This window comes from Populus nigra, chromosome 4 (assembly GCF_951802175.1).
Source record: "Populus nigra chromosome 4, ddPopNigr1.1, whole genome shotgun sequence".
Taxonomy (NCBI): Eukaryota; Viridiplantae; Streptophyta; class Magnoliopsida; order Malpighiales; family Salicaceae; genus Populus; species Populus nigra.
In genome coordinates this window covers 15,026,725-15,044,137 of record NC_084855.1, presented here as the reverse complement: position 1 = coordinate 15,044,137, position 17,413 = coordinate 15,026,725, and the positions used below count along the sequence as shown (strand labels likewise).

The following is a 17,413-nucleotide window of genomic DNA, read 5'->3' as shown; positions in this document are numbered from 1 at the left end:
CACTTCAACCCCTTGTTTTGCAGTTACTACGCTCATGTATGATTCGAAAGATACAGAAAGGCAAACATCCACTTTCTGGAAGTGGTCCGCTTTAGGAACTGGAGGGTGAATGTCTGCCTAAAATTAAGTTATCTTTCCTTGTAGTGGAAACTTCACTTGGAGCTCTGGTAAGGCTTGTTGAAGCTTATCTTATAACCGACCAAATCAATGCAAACATGTCTGATCATGGTTTCTCTCATCGCCCCTTTCGGTGATATATATCCAATGATGCCCACTTGAGGGGTTCAGTGCTTGTTATCTGTAGCCATGAACAGTTTTTAGAAGCATTTCTGCTAGTAATATGATTTTAGTAATCCAATGACGTAACATATTCTGCAAGTTAATCAAAGCAGAACAGCACACTAATTCAAAGTCATAATGATTGACACGTCCATTTCCAGTGATTTAAAGATCAAATGCTTAACGCGAAGATTGGTATGGATCACCTTGTTCAGCATTTCACTAAGGTTCCTGTCATCTTGATACTACATGCAGCATGGATTCTGTCTTCTGTAGTATATTTTTCATTTTACAAACTCTTAAAGTGGTGTGACGAAGCATGCTTAAATCAAAACAACCATTTGTTAAAATAAATCCATTATATCTTATTCAGTGTTGCCACCATACCTTCCGAATTCGGAATCTGTACTTGGCAGAGTTTTCAATAAACAGAATGTCTTGTGCAACAGAATCCAGAACGTTTCAATTTACAAGTCGTTGAACCACCTTGTCCTCTTTGAAAATCGTAATGCCTGGATTCCTGATTCATATGAAGAAGACCAAAGTCTGCACCATTGCTCAAGCTTGCTGAAGGCTCAAGGAGGAAAGGAATGACTCTCAGACTCGAGATTGTAGATTATTTATTGAAAAAAAAATCCATCTCCACTGCTATGTTGTGGGCTTATTAATCATTTCTCAGATCACTAAGCCTGACATTGAGAGGAGGCAAAATCCATATTGATGTCCCATTATTCTTTATGAGCAGAATATGCCATGGCGGTTCCATCATTACTTCCAGTCCACGCATGTCTAAAAGCGCTGTAGTTAGGAACAAAAGTAAGCCATTGACGCTGCTCGCTTTTGAAATTCGGTACCCAACAAATCCGCCGCCTAACATGCCGACTAATGAAGTCTAATATTTTCAACCCCATATACAGAGCATTCATTTGATTCACTTTCTCAAATAAAAACGTCATCCATTCTTAACCCTTTCTATTACATTTCATTGAATAAATCATGTACGGACAAGCCCCGTTGGTCTATTTGACATCCATTAATCGTGCGAGGATAGATCAAGCTGAGAATGATGGGTTGCTTAATCTGTTTTGCAGCTAAAATACACAAAAAAAAAAAAAAAACAGAGGAAACATAAACCTTCTTCCAATGTAATCCTCGGGATCGAATTGTAGCCAAGAAAATTACACAAGTTGCAACTTGTCTTTCACTTAAAGATTAAGGGTCAGTAATGCCAGGAGGTCTTAATAACATGCTACGCAGAGCCTTCTTTACCTGCTCTCTACACAGATAGAAGATGAACATAAACTTCAAAATAATTATAAAAATGGAATAAATGAACTGGGGATGCATAACAAATAACACAGCTTGCATATGGTTCCACATTAAACAGACCACTAGCTACTTCTCTACAGTGGAGCACCATTTTCTGCAAGGAGCATACCGCCAGAGAGGACAGCATCACAACCCAAGGAAGGCACACTGCTTTCTTGCATGCTCTGGGATCAGCTTGACAAGCATCTCAACTGGCACTCCTTTCAGCTCTGACACGTAGAGTAGAGAGAAATCAATTAAAATCATAAACAGGAACTTCGAAGGAATTAATGAATGAAATATTGAGAACAGGTCATACCATGAGGCTTAAAGTTGAACAGTGGTGGAAGGATGCGTCCATTAGGTAAACGGGCATTAGGATCACGCAGCTCATCAAAGAAGGGGTGGATCAAAGCCTCCAGCTGCATTACAAAATAAATTATAAGAATAAATAAACAAACCAAAAGCATTGTCACTAAAAAAAGGCAGCCACAAAACAAAAGCTTACAGCTAAAACCTAAAGAACTCGTTCATTCAATCGATGCTACACCGCACATACAATAGAAAGCTCAACTACAAGTCAAGAAGGTGAATGCCTAATTGGGGTTCCCTATTTCCCTAATATTCTGCAGAAAAGCAGCACATCTGAAGCGGGGATTCCTGAGAACTGTTTCATGTCTTAAATGGTACAGCTGAGTCAATGACAAAAAGATGCATTATGTGCCTGGAATGACTTCAAGAAAGAAAATACAAAGAGTCACAGTTATGAACCTGGAGGTATCTTTGTACAAGGTCACAACACATTTACAATCAGAAAAATACAACAGAGTAAGTATTGAGGGAAGAAAAAGCCATTCAAAGAATAATTTTTCATTTGATCTAGCTGGAATTTTATACTCACAGCTGTGCTTCGGAGGTTTGGAGAGTACTGTAATAGTCTTGAGACAAGGTCCACAGCTTCAGGAGGCATGCGCTTGTGGAATATCTAGCAATCACAGGAGGCAAATAAGTGAAAAATTCATGTCATTTGTACGAGCTTATTTTGTAGAGACAAGGCAGAAGCAATATTTTCCGGTACCTTGTGCCATGGGTGAGCTTTAATTTGAGGAAATTTGAACTCTGTGTAATTAGGATTCATGCACTTAATTTCCTCCCTTGTTGGGGTACCCAAAACCTGCATGAGAATCACATAAATTGTAAGGGAAAAAGAACTTACAGCACAGGCAGTTAAAGAAATCTAGAAATTTCAAATCTCAGCAACATAACAAGCAATGCTCCCTCTAAGTTCATTATAATTAAAACTTCACCTCTTGACCAATTGTGCTGGATGGGAGACAAACTGAAAATGGATTTTTCTTATACAGACCAATCTAGCACTTTTTTAAGTATCAGAAACAATTATTACCTTTATAATTTCAACCAGCTGGTCTACTCCGCTCTCACCCGGAAAGAGAGGCTGTCACCAATAAAAATATTTGTTACTTGTATAATTTACTAACCCCAAAAAAAAAAACAGCTAAACAAACTTGTAAAAAACAAAGCCACCTACCTGTCCAAGCAGTAATTCAGCCAGAACACATCCCGCAGACCAGATGTCAATGGCAGTGGTGTACTCAGTGGCACCAAAAATAAGTTCAGGTGCTCGATAGTACCTAGAACATATGTAAGATATGTTTGGTTCGCCTTTAACCTGTCAAAAGTAATCAGAATTAGAATAATACACCTTATATACATATCATAACTCAAAGAATGATAATAATTCCAGCATAGAAAAATCCATACCAAAACTTTTGCACTTCCAAAGTCACATAGTTTCACTTGGTGCGTATGTGGGTTCACCTATTACAAATAATAAAAGGAGATTCACAATAGAGAAAGTAATAATACAAACATCGAAATAGGATCGGCATATTACAAGAATACTACAATGCCATCTTAAAAGCACATTTAGTAGTTTGCTGCACAAATGGTCCACATTGCAAGTGCTACTCCAAGTAAAAGAAAAACCAAGCACCCTTGCCAACGTACCAATAAATTTTGAGGCTTGATGTCTCTATGGCACACTCCAATACTATTGTGAATGTAAGCAAGAGCTCTACAAATCTGTTCATGAGTAAGAAAAAAAGGATCAAATAAGAGCCATAAGCTAATAAACTCCACTTGTTAAACCACTTGTCATATAACCTATATCTAGTGTACAACAAACACGCTTCTAATAGGAAAGAAAGCACATATACAACTCATACCTGATAAAAGTAAAGTTTGACATATATCAAAGGCATCCTTTGACTCATCTTATAGTAGTGTTTGATTACACGATGGATGGTCTCAGGGACATACTCAAGTACCAGGTTAAGATAGAGTTCATCTTTTTCAGTTGTTGAGAAGAAACAGTGTTTCAAAGACACTACATTAGGGTGGTCTAGCAGACGCATGGTTTGCAGCTCCCGGTTCTTGTACCTTTTATCTTGCAGAACCTTTTTAATAGCAACAGTTTCACCAGTCTCTAAACATTTCGCCTGAATACCAATGCCACAGAGAAAAAGAAAGAAAAGAAAATTTAGTGCCTCGTCCAAACAGTATGAGAATCATACAGCTAAAAAAATAAAATCAATATTATATCTAGATAACAACTTACCTGGAATACTAGTCCAAAAGATCCATGCCCAACAACACGCTCAGCCATATAGCTTATTGTCTGCATTCATCAGGGATTAAATTATATCATCACAAAATGAAAACACCAGAATTTATTTGACCAAGAGGCTAGAATTTAAAGATAATAACCTGCTTTGGCTGGCCATTTTTGCCACCAATAGTCGTGACGATTATATGACCTGTCTCGGTTCCATTACCATCAACCACAGCTGCTTCCATTTCCTGTCCAACATTAGACATTTTCCTTCCAAGTAAATAATATTGAAACCAAGCAATCAACACACGTGATGGGTAATGAAAATGATGATAATAGCAAGTTGGAGGAAATGGATAATAGCAAGTTGGAGAAGATGGCAGCTAGCATACCTTGTCATCACTAATTTTCATGTCATTCATCTCTTCAGGCAACTTATCAACACCGGTTGTGTTTCCAAGTGTATCTCGCAATCCAGAGGCAGGGACAACACTTACAGAAGCCATTTGCTCAAAAAAGAAAGTACTCAAGAAGATCCTCTTACAAATTCACCTTGCTAGCACTATAAAAATTCAGTAACTCGCCTGTGTAAAAGACTAATCAAGGTTAGTTGTTTCATGTAAAAGAAACAGGGTACATCATCAATGCATAAGCGGAATGAGTTACCCTTTGATATTAAATACAGTTTGCAAGCTGATAAAAGATAGTTTTCACACAACAACAGTCTTCACATGGAAGAACAACAAAAAAAAAATGCATAAGGAGCCATCCATGCAAAGTGCCAGCATTACAGCATGTCGAAGTGCATTCTACTTAAATTCATGCAATGCGTCGTTATTAAGACCTTAGTACGATCTCAAAGAGTTAATTAAAAAAAATTCATGTTGAGAAAGTACTCTGACTATGAAAAACAAAATGTCAAAAGATTATTTTGTAGTAACAAAATAATTTTGCAAGCAAATCATCTGCTTCTTACAGACCCTAAATAGATAGATTTGAAGATCAATTAGACTTGGGATAATAGATACTGTCGAAGGTTAAATTAATCAACTTAAAATAGAAATTAATAGCCAAACTCCATTGGACACAAAGTTGCAAGCCAAGCTCCTATCAGCACTCAAGTAAACAGTCAAACACTAAAATTCATGCGGTATTCTGACACTGAAAAGGACAAGGAAAGGTGAAAGGTGTTTAATTTCTTTCACCATACACACAAATCATTAATCTCAAACACGTTTGGCGTGGCTAAACCACATCGTTAGTTTAGGCAGGTTTTTCTCGCCTCTCTCTGCTAACCCCTGCCAACAGAAGGCATAAGAGATAGCAAAATAAGTTTAACTGAGATGGGTTTTTGTCAGAGCAGCCAAAACGGAAGTTTGCTTGAGATGGGATTTATTAAGTTTTAATTTCTTTCCTCTTAAACAAAAATGCTAGTAAGTTTTTTTAATAAAAAATGTAAGTTTGTTTTTGAAAAGCCACTCACTAAAACACATTTAGAGTAGAGAGAGGCCAAGCAAAATTAAATGAGAGGATAATGAAGATCCACAAGACTCACAAATTCTGTGTAATTACCACAAGAGGAAAAGGATAAAACAGCATAAACTACTAAGTAGTAAAAGAAATAAAAGTAAAGATCCTTCCTGATGCACACACAGATCAAAGCATTACAATGTAAATAGCCTGATCCAGAAACTAAAAACAAAAGGACTCAACTTCAAAAAAAGAACCAGCTTGTAAGAAATCCATCAAAAATAAAAATGAGCAAAGAGAAAAAAGAGGAACTTACCTAGACTTTGCAGATCAGGTCAAGAAATTGAGGGGATGAAGGGAGGGTATTGCAGGGAGAGGCGAATTCATGACCGGATTTCAACAAGCAAAATGCCTTAAAGAATCGATTATAGTTCTAGAGAGAGAGAAGAAGAAGGGGGGGAAGACAGAGAAAGGGTCAGGACAAGGGAGTTTGATGTAGCTTTCTTTGGTTTGGATTTTGGAAAGTTTTTACCAAGTACTACTCTATTTTGTTCAGCACAGATAGAGAAAGAAGCCATAAATATGTGTGTTGTTCTTGTATTTTTCACTTTCCTTCTTTTTGACCGTTCAACACTGGCCTGGACCCCACTCTTCCACTTTCCCTGTCTCCTCTCTGTTTTTTTTTTAAATTATTATTATTATTATTATTATTAAAAGGAGAGAAAAGCTGTAGAAACCAAGGCTTACAAAACCTTGGAGTAACAACTCCAAACGCATGATTAGCAGGTCAATCTGCAATTCTATTAGCTCCGTGATAAGACCAGCCATGGGCGTTGAAAAAGAAGACAGCTGCCTATAATCACCCTGTAAAGATGTCGAAGAAGTTAAAAGATGAGCACCGACAGCAGAATCAGGCTCCACCAAAGCCTTCCTGTATCCTTCATTCCAGTCTATCTCAAATCCTAACAAAATACCCCAAAGCTCAGCTCATAACACTGAACGAACACCAATGTGATGAGGCTTCCCGCAGTGGCAGTAACCAAGCTCTTATTAAAGGCCCATCAGTGTTCAACTTAACCCAGCTTTTGGATCGCCCAACCAATGACTTGTTCATGGCGGACAGCAGCTGGATTAGAAGCGGTAACAGCAGTAGCAGCACTATTCACCACTTTTATGGAATAAGCAAGAATGCAATGCATGGGATTATTTGGAAAGGAAAAGCTAGCTTCAAACAAGCTTTTATTTCTCCAATACCATAAGTACCAGCAGCAGCAAACACCAAACTAATACTGCACTGTCCTTAACAGCCCTTAGAATCCGAAGACTAAAACACGTCCAGTCCTGAAGATTAAGCTTAAAGAAATTGCCCCCGCTGCTGTAAGAAATCCTCATTGATAATTCTGTGAGCATGAGACATTAGCGCACCCTCACCTGGAACCCATGGCTCCAGCCAAAACGGACAAGAAGGCCATTCCCTGGGGTCCAATGAATGTTTTGCCATAAGATCCTAATTTTAGACAAGCTCCTCCAAAGATCTGATGCCCCTGCGGTGGAAATATCCAAAGGAATAGGATGGAAACTAGATAATTCACCGTTACATTCAATTTTTCTTAATGTAAAAATAAATAATAAAAAAAATTAATCTTAAACTCCAAATATGAATATGAATATAATGTACGATGATATTTTTTAAAATATCAATATAGTAATATATTAAATGATATTTTTTTAAGTATTGTAACAATAATATATTGAATCGATACAGATTAACTTGACAAATTTCTGATCCGGATCATGAAATCATGATAACCCTATAAAAAATAAATTAAAATAAACTATAAAAGTCAATTCCTAATCAATCTAATTTTGAACGATAAAATTTTAAAAATAACAAAAAAAACATAATCTAGTCAACTCGGGTTAAATGATAAACTTGCAACTCGTGTCATGAAATCATGATAACCCCATAGAAATTAAATCAAAAAAATCATGAAACTCAATTTTCAACGAACTTAATGTTGAAGAATGAAATAAAAAAATGAATTAAAAAAACAACTCAAGTCAACTCATGTTAACTTGTTAAACCTATAACCTTAATCATGAAACTGAGATAATTTCAACAAAAAAACTACAAAGCTCCACTTCTAACATATTAAATGTCAAAGGTTGAAATAGAAAAAAAAAATTAAATTCATAGGACTCAAGATAACTCCACTGAAAACAAATTCAAAAAATACAAAACTCAATTCTTAAACAATCTACTATTAAAAGATAAAATTGAAAGAAAAATAAAAAAAAAAAGAAAATTGGTTGGAAGGTGAAATTGAAAAGGAAAATATTCAATTAAAAAAGAACAAAAAAAATAAACTGAGCCAACGTGAGTCACGCCAAGGCCAACCTACCAAACATGTGACCTAGATCATAAGATCGAATTATTCCCGTGAAAAGCAAATAAAAAAATTATGAAGCCCAATTAAAAAAAACCTATGAAGCCCCCTTCTAACTTATAAGATTGATATATAACCCAACAAAAAACAAATCTTCACAAAATAATTTAAGATTGAATGATAAAAAAAAACTAAATAAAAATAAAAAATTGAGTTATTAAAGAGTTAAGTAGGAGAAAAAGAACAAGAAAACAACACTATTATAATAAATAATATTTTATAGATGTAGCTACAGTAATTTAGTAAAATCTTTTAGTATTTTGTTAACTAAAGTTGTATTTGCCTGCAGTCGTTGTACCCCTGAAGAAGAGTTATGAACTAGCTGTTTGAAAAGTAAGTTGTTTAGTGTAATTTAATACAAGGAGAATAATGATAAGTATTACAAATTATGAAATGAATTAAGGAAAACATTTTTTTTTTTACTCCGCCGCCAAACTCCAGTTCTATGTAAGTGTTGATGTGTGAATTAATCATCAATATTATGAACAAAAATTTAATTTGTTGCTGGAAAAAAATTGAAAAAAACAATTATTAAAATTAAAAAAAAACAGCAATTTTTTTTATTATTCAAAAAGAATGAAAAACCACTGTTTAGCCCCTAGGTGCAAGAGTTTTAAATTTTTGTTTTATTTTGATTACTAGAATTTTATGTTTAGATCCTAAATTTTATTTTAATTGTATTTTAAGCCTTGTATGTTATGAGATGGAAAGAAAGTAGCCAAATAAAAGGGAGGAGAGAGAAATCATTCAAGTGTTTATATTTAGACAATAAAAAAAAATGATTTTGATGTTAATGTGTTTGTCTTGGATAATAGAGTTTTATGTAGGTAATTTGAAATTTTTATCTTGTTGCAAAAAATAAATCCAAGCTAAAGAAGTTTTTTTTAATCAGTTAATTATTTTGTTTATAGACCTAATTTATAGTGTTTTTGAGTTAATAATAAATTTATGAGTTTTATGATGTTTTCAGATGCTTTTAGATAAAAACAAAATATTGATAATGAGTTTTATAGGTTTAAGAATCCAAAACCTGACTTTCTAAGCATATGAGATGTTCAGAAATTGAACTATGTGATGACGTGTTATTTGTCTAGGTAAACAACATATCATCCATTTAATTTAAAAAAAAATAATTGAACAATATGTGGTCTATTTATTGAAATCAAAGATCAGATATGCAAGCCTAGGGGTTTTTTCAGCGAAGCTTACAGCCCAATCATCTTACAACTAGCATCTAGCCTTTTTTTATATTACTCTTAATTTTTTTCTCTTTTTTTAATTTTGAATAAAATTATTAACATGATATTTAAAATGTTATTCAGTTTCATCATAGTTTTTAAATAAGATTGTATTTCTTATAATGGCATTAACAATTAATTACTTTGTGAATTATTATATATTAACCTAATATGCAAATCTTACAAAAAATAATATGCTCATGAATGTTAATTAAAATTAAAATATTTATTTTATTATTTTTTGTTGTAAATATTTTATATGATTTTACCAAATTAATTATTCTTTTTTTATTGCGTACACATTATTGGATTATGATTTTCTATTTTTTATTGGGTCGTGCTTTTTAGATCATAATGAATTTCTATTTAAAAAGAAATAATTATTATAAAAAAAAATATTTTTTTCAAGACAAAAAAAAACTGAACAATTAAATGGAATTTTTATTGAAGAGAAATATTCTTATTTGATATAGTTGATTAACTGAAAAATTCTTATTTGAAACTAGATAATTCACCGTTACATTCAATTTTTCCTGATGTAAAAATAAATAATAAAAAAAATTAATCTTAAACTCAAAATATGAATATAATGTAAAGGATTTTTCTAAAAAAATATCAATAGAGTGATATATTAGATAATATTTTTTAAAAATATATTATAATAACAATATATTAGATCGATACAGTTTAACTTGATAAATCTTTGATCCGGATCATGAAACCATGATAATCCTATAAAAAAACAAATCAAAATAAATTATAAAAGTCAATTCTTAATCAACCTAATTTTGAAGGATAAAATTTAAAAAATGATAAAAAAACCTAATCTGGTCAACTCGGGTTAACATGATAAACTTACAATTCGTGTCCTGAGATCATGATAACCCCATAGAAATTAAATCAAAAAAATCATGAAGCTCAATTTTCAACAAACTTAATGTTGAAGAATGAAATAAAAAAATCAATTAAAAAAATAACTCAAGTCAATTCATACTAATTTGTTAAACCTATAACCTTAATCATGAAACTGGAATAATTTGAAGAAAAAAAAACTACAAAGCTTCACTTATAACATATCAAATGTCGAAGGTTGAAATCAAAAAAAAAAATTAACTTCATAGGACCAAGATAACTCCACTGAAAACAAATTTAAAAAAATACAAAACTCAATTCTTAAACAATCTAATATTAAAAGATAAAATTGAGAAAAGAAAATGAAAAAGAAAAAGAAAATTGGTTGGACGGTGAAATTGAAAAGGAAAATATTCAATTAAAAAAGAACAAAAAAATAAACCGAGCCAACCTGGGTCACGCCTAGGTCAATTTACCAAACATATGACCCGGGTCATAAGATCGAATTACTCCCGTAAAAAGCAAATAAAACAATTATGAAATTCAAGTAAAAAAACCTAAAAATGAATAGAGTTAACTTGTCAAACTCATGACTCGAGTTATGAGAACAAGATAATCACATAAAAAGCAAATTAAAAAATAATTATGAAGCCTAATTTCCAAACCAACTCAATATTTAACGATAAAATTAAAAAAATCAATTAGAAAAAACAATCCAAAAAAACAATCAAAGTCAACCCGGTTTAATTTGTTAAACTCACAACCTGGGTTATAAGATCAAGATAAATTCATAGAAAATAAATCAAAGAAAATTATGAAGCCCCACTTCTAACATATTTAATGTTAAAAGTTGAAATTAGAAAAAAAAAACACTAAACTTATAAGACCGATATATAACTCAACAAAAAAAAATCTTCACAAAATAATTTAAGATTAAATGATAAAAAAAACTAAATAAAAATAAAAAATTGAGTTATAAAAGAGTTAAGTCGGAGAGAAAGAACAAGAAAACAACACTATTATAATAAATGATATTTTATAAATGTTGCTACAGTAATTTAGCAAAATCTTTTTGTATTTTGTTAATTAAAGTTGTATTTGCCTCGCAGTCGTTGTAGCCCTAAAGAAGAGTTATGATCCAGCTGAATGTGATGCAAATTATATTTTTAAAAATTTTAATATTTTTTTAGTTAAAATTTAATATAATTTATATATTTTCGATTGTTTTGATATGCTAATATTAAAAATAATTTTTAAAAAATAAAAAAATATTATTTACATACATTTTAATATAAAAAAATTATATAAAAAATATCTACTATTATATTACCAAACATATTCTAATATAATTTAATACAAGGAGAATAATGATAAGTACTACAAATTATGAAATGAATAAAGGAAAACTATTTTTTTTACTCCGCCGCCAAACTCGAGTTCTATGTACGTGTTGATGTGTGAATTAATCATCAGTATTATGAACAAAAATTTAATTTGAAAAAACAATTATTAAAATTGAAAAAAAAAAGCCATTTTTTTTATTATTCAAAAAGAATGGAAAACCACTGTTTAGCCCCGTGGAGTTTTAAATTTTTGTGCTATTTTGATTACTATGGTTTGAGAATTTTATGTTTAGATTCTAAATTTTATTTTGATTATATTTTAAGCTTTGTATGTTACGAGATGAAAAGAAAGTAGCCAAATAAAAGGGAGGAGAGAGAAATCATTCAAATGTTTATATTTTGACAATGAAAAAAATTAATTTTGATGTTAATGTATTTGTTTTGGATAATAGAGTTTTATGTAGGTAATTTAAAATTTTTATCTTGTTGTAAAAAATAGATCCAAGCTCAAAATGTTTTTTTAATCGGTCAATTATTTTGTTTCTAGACTGAATTTATAGTGTTTTTGGGTTAATAATAAATTTATGAGTTTTATAATGTTTTTTAGATGCTTTTAGATTAAAAAAATATATTGACAATGAGTTTTATAGGTCTAAGAACCTAAAACCCGACTTTCTAGGCATATGAGATGTTCGGAAATTGAACTATGTGATGACACGTTGTTTGTCTAGGTAGATAACATATCATCCATTTAATTTTTTTTTTAAAAAAAAATCAGACAACATGTGGTCTATATATTGAAATTAAATATCAGATGTTTAAGCTTAGGTTTTTTTTCAGCAAAGCTTACAGCTCTATCATCTTACACCTAGCATCTAGCTTTTTTTATATTACTCTTAATTTTTTTCTTTTTTTTTAATTTTGAATAAAATTATTAACATAATATTTAAAATGTTATTCAGTTTCATCATCATAGTTTCTAAATAAGATTGTATTTTTTATAATGGTATTAACAATTTCTTTGTGAATTATTATATATCAACCTAGTATGCATATCTTATTAAAAAATAATAAGCTCATGAATATTAATTAAAATTAAAATATTTATTTTATTATTTTTTGTTGTAAATATTTTACATGATTACCAAATTAATTATTCTTTTTTTATTGCATACACATTATTGGATTATGATTTTCTATTTTTTATTGGGTCGTGCTTCTTAGATCATAATGAATTTCTATTTAAAAAGAAATAATTATTATAAAAAAATATATTTTTGTCAAGACAAAAAAAAAAGAACAATTAAATGGAGTTTTGATTGAAGAGAAATATTCTTTTCTTTTTCATTCAAATATTGAGATTTTTATAAATATTTATTTTAATATTTTTGTTAGTATTTTATTCAAAGAGCATGCTTCTAATAAAAAAAGATATGTTTTTATAAAAATAAAAAAGTGCATTAATTAGAACTTAAAAATTCATCTAATAAAATATTTCTTTTCAAAAATTAAATCATTATCTTTCTTGGGCAAAAAAACTAGTTACTAAACTTTATTAATATTCTCAAATATCGATCTTTTCAATTAATTTAATGAAAGTACAATATTATTGATCACTGTTTAAGAAAAACAGTGCTAAACAATAATATAAATTATATCTTAAAACCCCGTCTAACAGCTTAAACTCTTATATAATATTTAATCATAACCTTTATGACTTAAAATTCTATACTTTGATTTGGCTTTGTCAAGGAAGGTGCTGCTAATTTTGGATCTTTGAGATTAGGTGAAATTGTTAGGCTAAAAATTGCAATTGCAATTGGAGTGAAAGTTAGGGCATCTTTTGCAAATTGCATATCCTGCATTTGGCAAGGTAATTATGCTTGGAAATATTATTCGGATATCAATTGATGATTTCATTTCATTTAGGCTATAGAAAATGCTATAAATGAAATCATGGAGGAAAGTTTTTTGGTGAAAATTAAATAAGTTTTGATATAGATGGCTAAAATTTGAATGAGGTTCCTTCAACTAGTGTTGTCAAGAGGCGTTGAGGTGCTTGTTTAGACACATTATGCGAGGCGAGGCGAAAAGAGACCCCAACACCTTCTATTTCTCTAAGGCAAGTTAATTTAACTAGGTGTTATATAGGTGCCCACCCAGAGTAGGCAATGAAGTAAGTGTCTCGTTAAAATATATTTTTTTAATTGATGTCTTTTGGCCTATTTGCCCATATTCTTTCCATCCACCATAAAAAATAATTTAAGGGTATAATTGTAAAAGTAAAGTATAAGGTTTAAAAAGAAAAAAGAATCATCAAAATAGAGATGGAGGCAAAGTTAAATGGAGCATTATTAGTTAGAGGCAACCATGATTTTTCAAAAGTGAAAGACATTAAGTAGTCGTTTAGTATTGTGGTTGCGGGTGAGATTCACCCGCAGCCACATATATTGCTATTTGGTTAAGCAAAAAACATAATTTTATTTTGATAGGACCCACTATAAATTGTGGTTGTGCCGCAGGTTTAACAAAAGCACAATTTATGTGCTTTGCAAATAGTAGCTCCTCCACTGTTCACGTGAACAATTGTGTTAGGGCTCATGTGACTAGGTCCTTTTTTGTTTTCGCATCTAAGGCAAACAACATGTTGTCTGCTCCAATTTTTTTAGAAAAAAAAAAGAGTCAGACGACGGGTAATCTGTATTGCCTAGTAATGGGGCTTATGGTTTTTTCAACCCAAAAATTAAATTTTCAACTCATTGTTTTACCCAAAGCACATTTAAAACATCATAGGCAACTTGATTAAATCATTCATGACCTTAAAAAACCAAAAAAAAATCTGAAAACCCGAAATAAAAAATCTTACCAAGATCAAATCTGTTTTTCTTGGCAATTTCAAGGTTAAGAAAACTCCAAATGTGAGCTCCCCTCGTAAGAAAAAAAAATTAACACCAATTTCAATCGTTTTGGCAGCTGAAATCAGTGCCAACATAAATTTTATCTCTAGTACTGGATTTAGGCGACCTTCTCTCACCTCTCTCACACCATGGGTTAAAAAATAAATAAAATAAAGTTTGAGATCAAAATTGATTTTCCCCTTAATTTTGAAACTAAAAGGACCCAATATCTATAATTTGTAATGTATAGAGACTACAATAAAAAAAAATTCCAAACTTTTAAAGCCACTCATTTTCTACATGGTTTTTTACTTTGGTTCTCGTCTTTCAATCCTCCTTCCCCTCAACAAATTAGCTTATAATTTCGTACAATAAATATCAAATTAAAATAAAATAAAAAGATGAAAAAATAGCATTGTGAACAGTTCATTCAATCTGTATTCCATGATCAAGAATTAATCATTATTGCAACCTCCATAATAAGTGCAAGCAAGCAGTGGGTAATGTGGATTCTGCAGAAGTTTCTTCGCAAAAGCATTCATGTGTTTTATCAACACAGACACCACATCCTGATGGACATTGAAAGGAGCAAACCAATATCACGAACACCTTTTGTTGCTTCAACTTATCTTAGCACAGCTGCATGTATACATGCCAACATCGAAGTAAATCTATTGTTGTTCTTTGTAAGTTTTTGAGATTCATTAAAAGATCCTTAAGAAAACTGTATGAGCTAAGAAAATAGCACACAAACCTAAGAGAGATGGAGAGAGAAATAAACAGACTCATTAGAAGCAAGAACTGAAAGGATGAACAAGAAGGAAAATTTCAAAGAAGCTTTCTCCATTTGCAAGAAGTGATGGATGTGCTAAAATATATTTGACTAACTAGTCGTAGTATAGAATTAGGTGAGCCAATGGGGGACAACATAGGTAATCTTTCTAGGCTAGGAAATATATTTGTGAGTAAAAGTTAACAAATATTTCCAAATATCCTTCTTACTTATTTACGAGATAGATATATACATATCACTGGAAAAAAAAATATACTAGAATCACCTTTAATACATGTTACATGGGAGTTCTAATTAACCATACAATTATGCTATATATTACTTTCATACCAAGAACCATGTAATTATCTTTCTAACATTCAGTAAAGGTTGTTAAAGTCAATGATGGAGTTGCGCTCCTAACTATGATACCGGGCCTAAGAAAACTCGTAAAATATTGTTAGAAGAATTTTTCAAATAACATTACCATCTTGTAGCACGATCTCTAGGTTACTTTGTATATTTTATACGTTATTTCTCTAATCTATAAACCTATCATAATTATCTAAGTTTATTTTTATAAATATAAAATTTTTAGAAACACGAATATATAACACCCATTTATAAAATGAAGGACCTTTCACGTGGTAGGGGTTGTATTCATTCTCAAAAGCTCATGTGATAATAGATCTCGCCTTGTGTTAGGGTATGTTTTTTTTCTTAGGACTACCTAGGATATATTATAATAGAGAGCAATGATGATAGTCATTCTTGAGATGGTGACTAACTAATGCTTTAATTATATACTTTTGAAAGTTGCGTATAGAATAACTAATTTGAGAATGTTCATTGTGATAATGGTGACCCACCCTCTTTCCCTGAATCTTGAGGAAATGAGCTTTTTTATGTGTGTGTGGGGGGGAGGGGGGGTCTAGTCTTATGAAAAGAAGTCATCACCTAATATTATAGTCATTAGGAACTTTAACTGATTTTCAAAGATATGTGGTAAAGGACTTGTTATGCTAAACGGAAAATATTATCACCCCTAAAATATCTTACATGAGGTAGCTTAGGTTGCATTGTCTATCTTGTCCTAAATTGCTAAGGTCTTGTTATGTTTAAACCATTAATGATCTATCTATTGGGTGAATATGGGTTTACCATAATGAGTTAAAACCTGGTCAAAATTTCAACACTTATTTGTTCTAAAAGTCTTACTGGTTTTTGCCACTTCTAATTGTTTGGTAAGTTGATAACTATAAAATGGTTATCCCATATCATAACTCAAGTTATGTTCATGAATGTATCAATGAGCCTATGTTGAGTCAATGAAATCCAACCTAAATCCTAGGAAAGGTCGATGAAAGATGCCTTAAAAAGGTTTATTTGTCCTATAGTACCTCAGATATTCCTAACTTTAGTGCTATGAAATATTAGATTGAAAATTACCTTCAATTGGTGAGTATTTCAGGAAATTCATTTTACCCTTAACAAAATAATTTCATCTTTATTTTGTTTTGAGGAAATTATGGTAAGGGGTTATTCTTTCTAATATTCAAGTATTAGCTCTCTATGAGTTTATATACTCAAATATTAAAAGTGAATAACAAAACATTTTTCTTAATAGACTTTTGAATATCTAAGTTGGATTTTTGGAATTTTAGGTGTGTAGACTTAATAGACCTTTTAATTTTGGTCAATACTTAATGAACTTTATAAACTTGTTATAAAGTCTAAATATATATGCAAAATATTTTTTGTACTTTTCTTCTTCTTCTTTTTTTTTGTAAAAATGCTAAAACAAAAATTTTATAAAATGCTAAAACATGTACAAACATTTTTGGCCTTTTTTTATAGAAATATGCTAAAAACATGAACAATGATCAACACACACATGAATATGTGTGTGTGTGTGTGTTAAAGAGACTTGGTAAAATCCAAATTAATTAATTGTGCTTTTAAGATTGGTCGGTAATTTGCAAGTTCAGGAAAACAAGGATCAAACACATGTGATGCAACTATATTATTCGATAGTTTCACCCACATTTAACTAGTGTTTTGCCTATGTTATATATATAAAATGCCTTGAAATTCTTTGTTTTATGTTTTGAAGGCACTTTTGAATGAAAGATGCAAAAATGAGTAAATTGGAGGTAATTGACAGATTTGATGTTC

At 31.1% G+C, this 17,413-nt stretch overlaps 1 protein-coding gene across 3 annotated transcripts; it reads right to left on the bottom strand.

Moving 5' to 3' along the window:
- Window positions 1–1,404: 1,404 nt before the first annotated feature.
- On the bottom strand, window positions 1,405–6,260 carry LOC133692650 (shaggy-related protein kinase alpha-like). 3 transcript variants are annotated; one of them, XR_009841968.1, is made up of 14 exons: window positions 6,006–6,260; window positions 4,612–4,803; window positions 4,375–4,467; window positions 4,226–4,285; window positions 3,834–4,106; window positions 3,616–3,690; window positions 3,370–3,426; window positions 3,137–3,277; window positions 2,993–3,043; window positions 2,666–2,761; window positions 2,489–2,572; window positions 1,907–2,009; window positions 1,669–1,817; window positions 1,405–1,555 (listed from the first exon to the last, which is right to left on the bottom strand). XR_009841968.1 is itself a non-coding variant. In XM_062113744.1 (14 exons), exons 2-13 carry the CDS (start codon window positions 4,723–4,725, stop codon window positions 1,735–1,737), a joined length of 1,230 nt encoding a protein of 409 aa, XP_061969728.1. In that variant the 5' UTR covers window positions 4,726–4,803; window positions 6,006–6,260; the 3' UTR covers window positions 1,405–1,555; window positions 1,718–1,734. The 3 variants fall into 3 exon arrangements, 2 of the variants coding, with proteins under 2 accessions (XP_061969728.1, XP_061969727.1); XM_062113744.1 differs by having other exon boundaries at window positions 1,718–1,817; XM_062113743.1 differs by having other exon boundaries at window positions 1,405–1,817.
- Window positions 6,261–17,413: the final 11,153 nt, after the last annotated feature.

Coding starts and splice junctions, on each gene's coding strand:
- LOC133692650 (XM_062113743.1), bottom strand. CDS start 4,725: ATGGCTTCTGTAAGTGTTGTCCCTGCCTCTGGATTGCGAGATACACTT. Junction 3,427..3,615: donor TCAAGCCTCAAAATTTATTG/GTACGTTGGCAA, acceptor TATTTGTAATAG/GTGAACCCACATACGCACCA. Junction 2,573..2,665: donor AAGCTCACCCATGGCACAAG/GTACCGGAAAAT, acceptor TGTGATTGCTAG/ATATTCCACAAGCGCATGCC.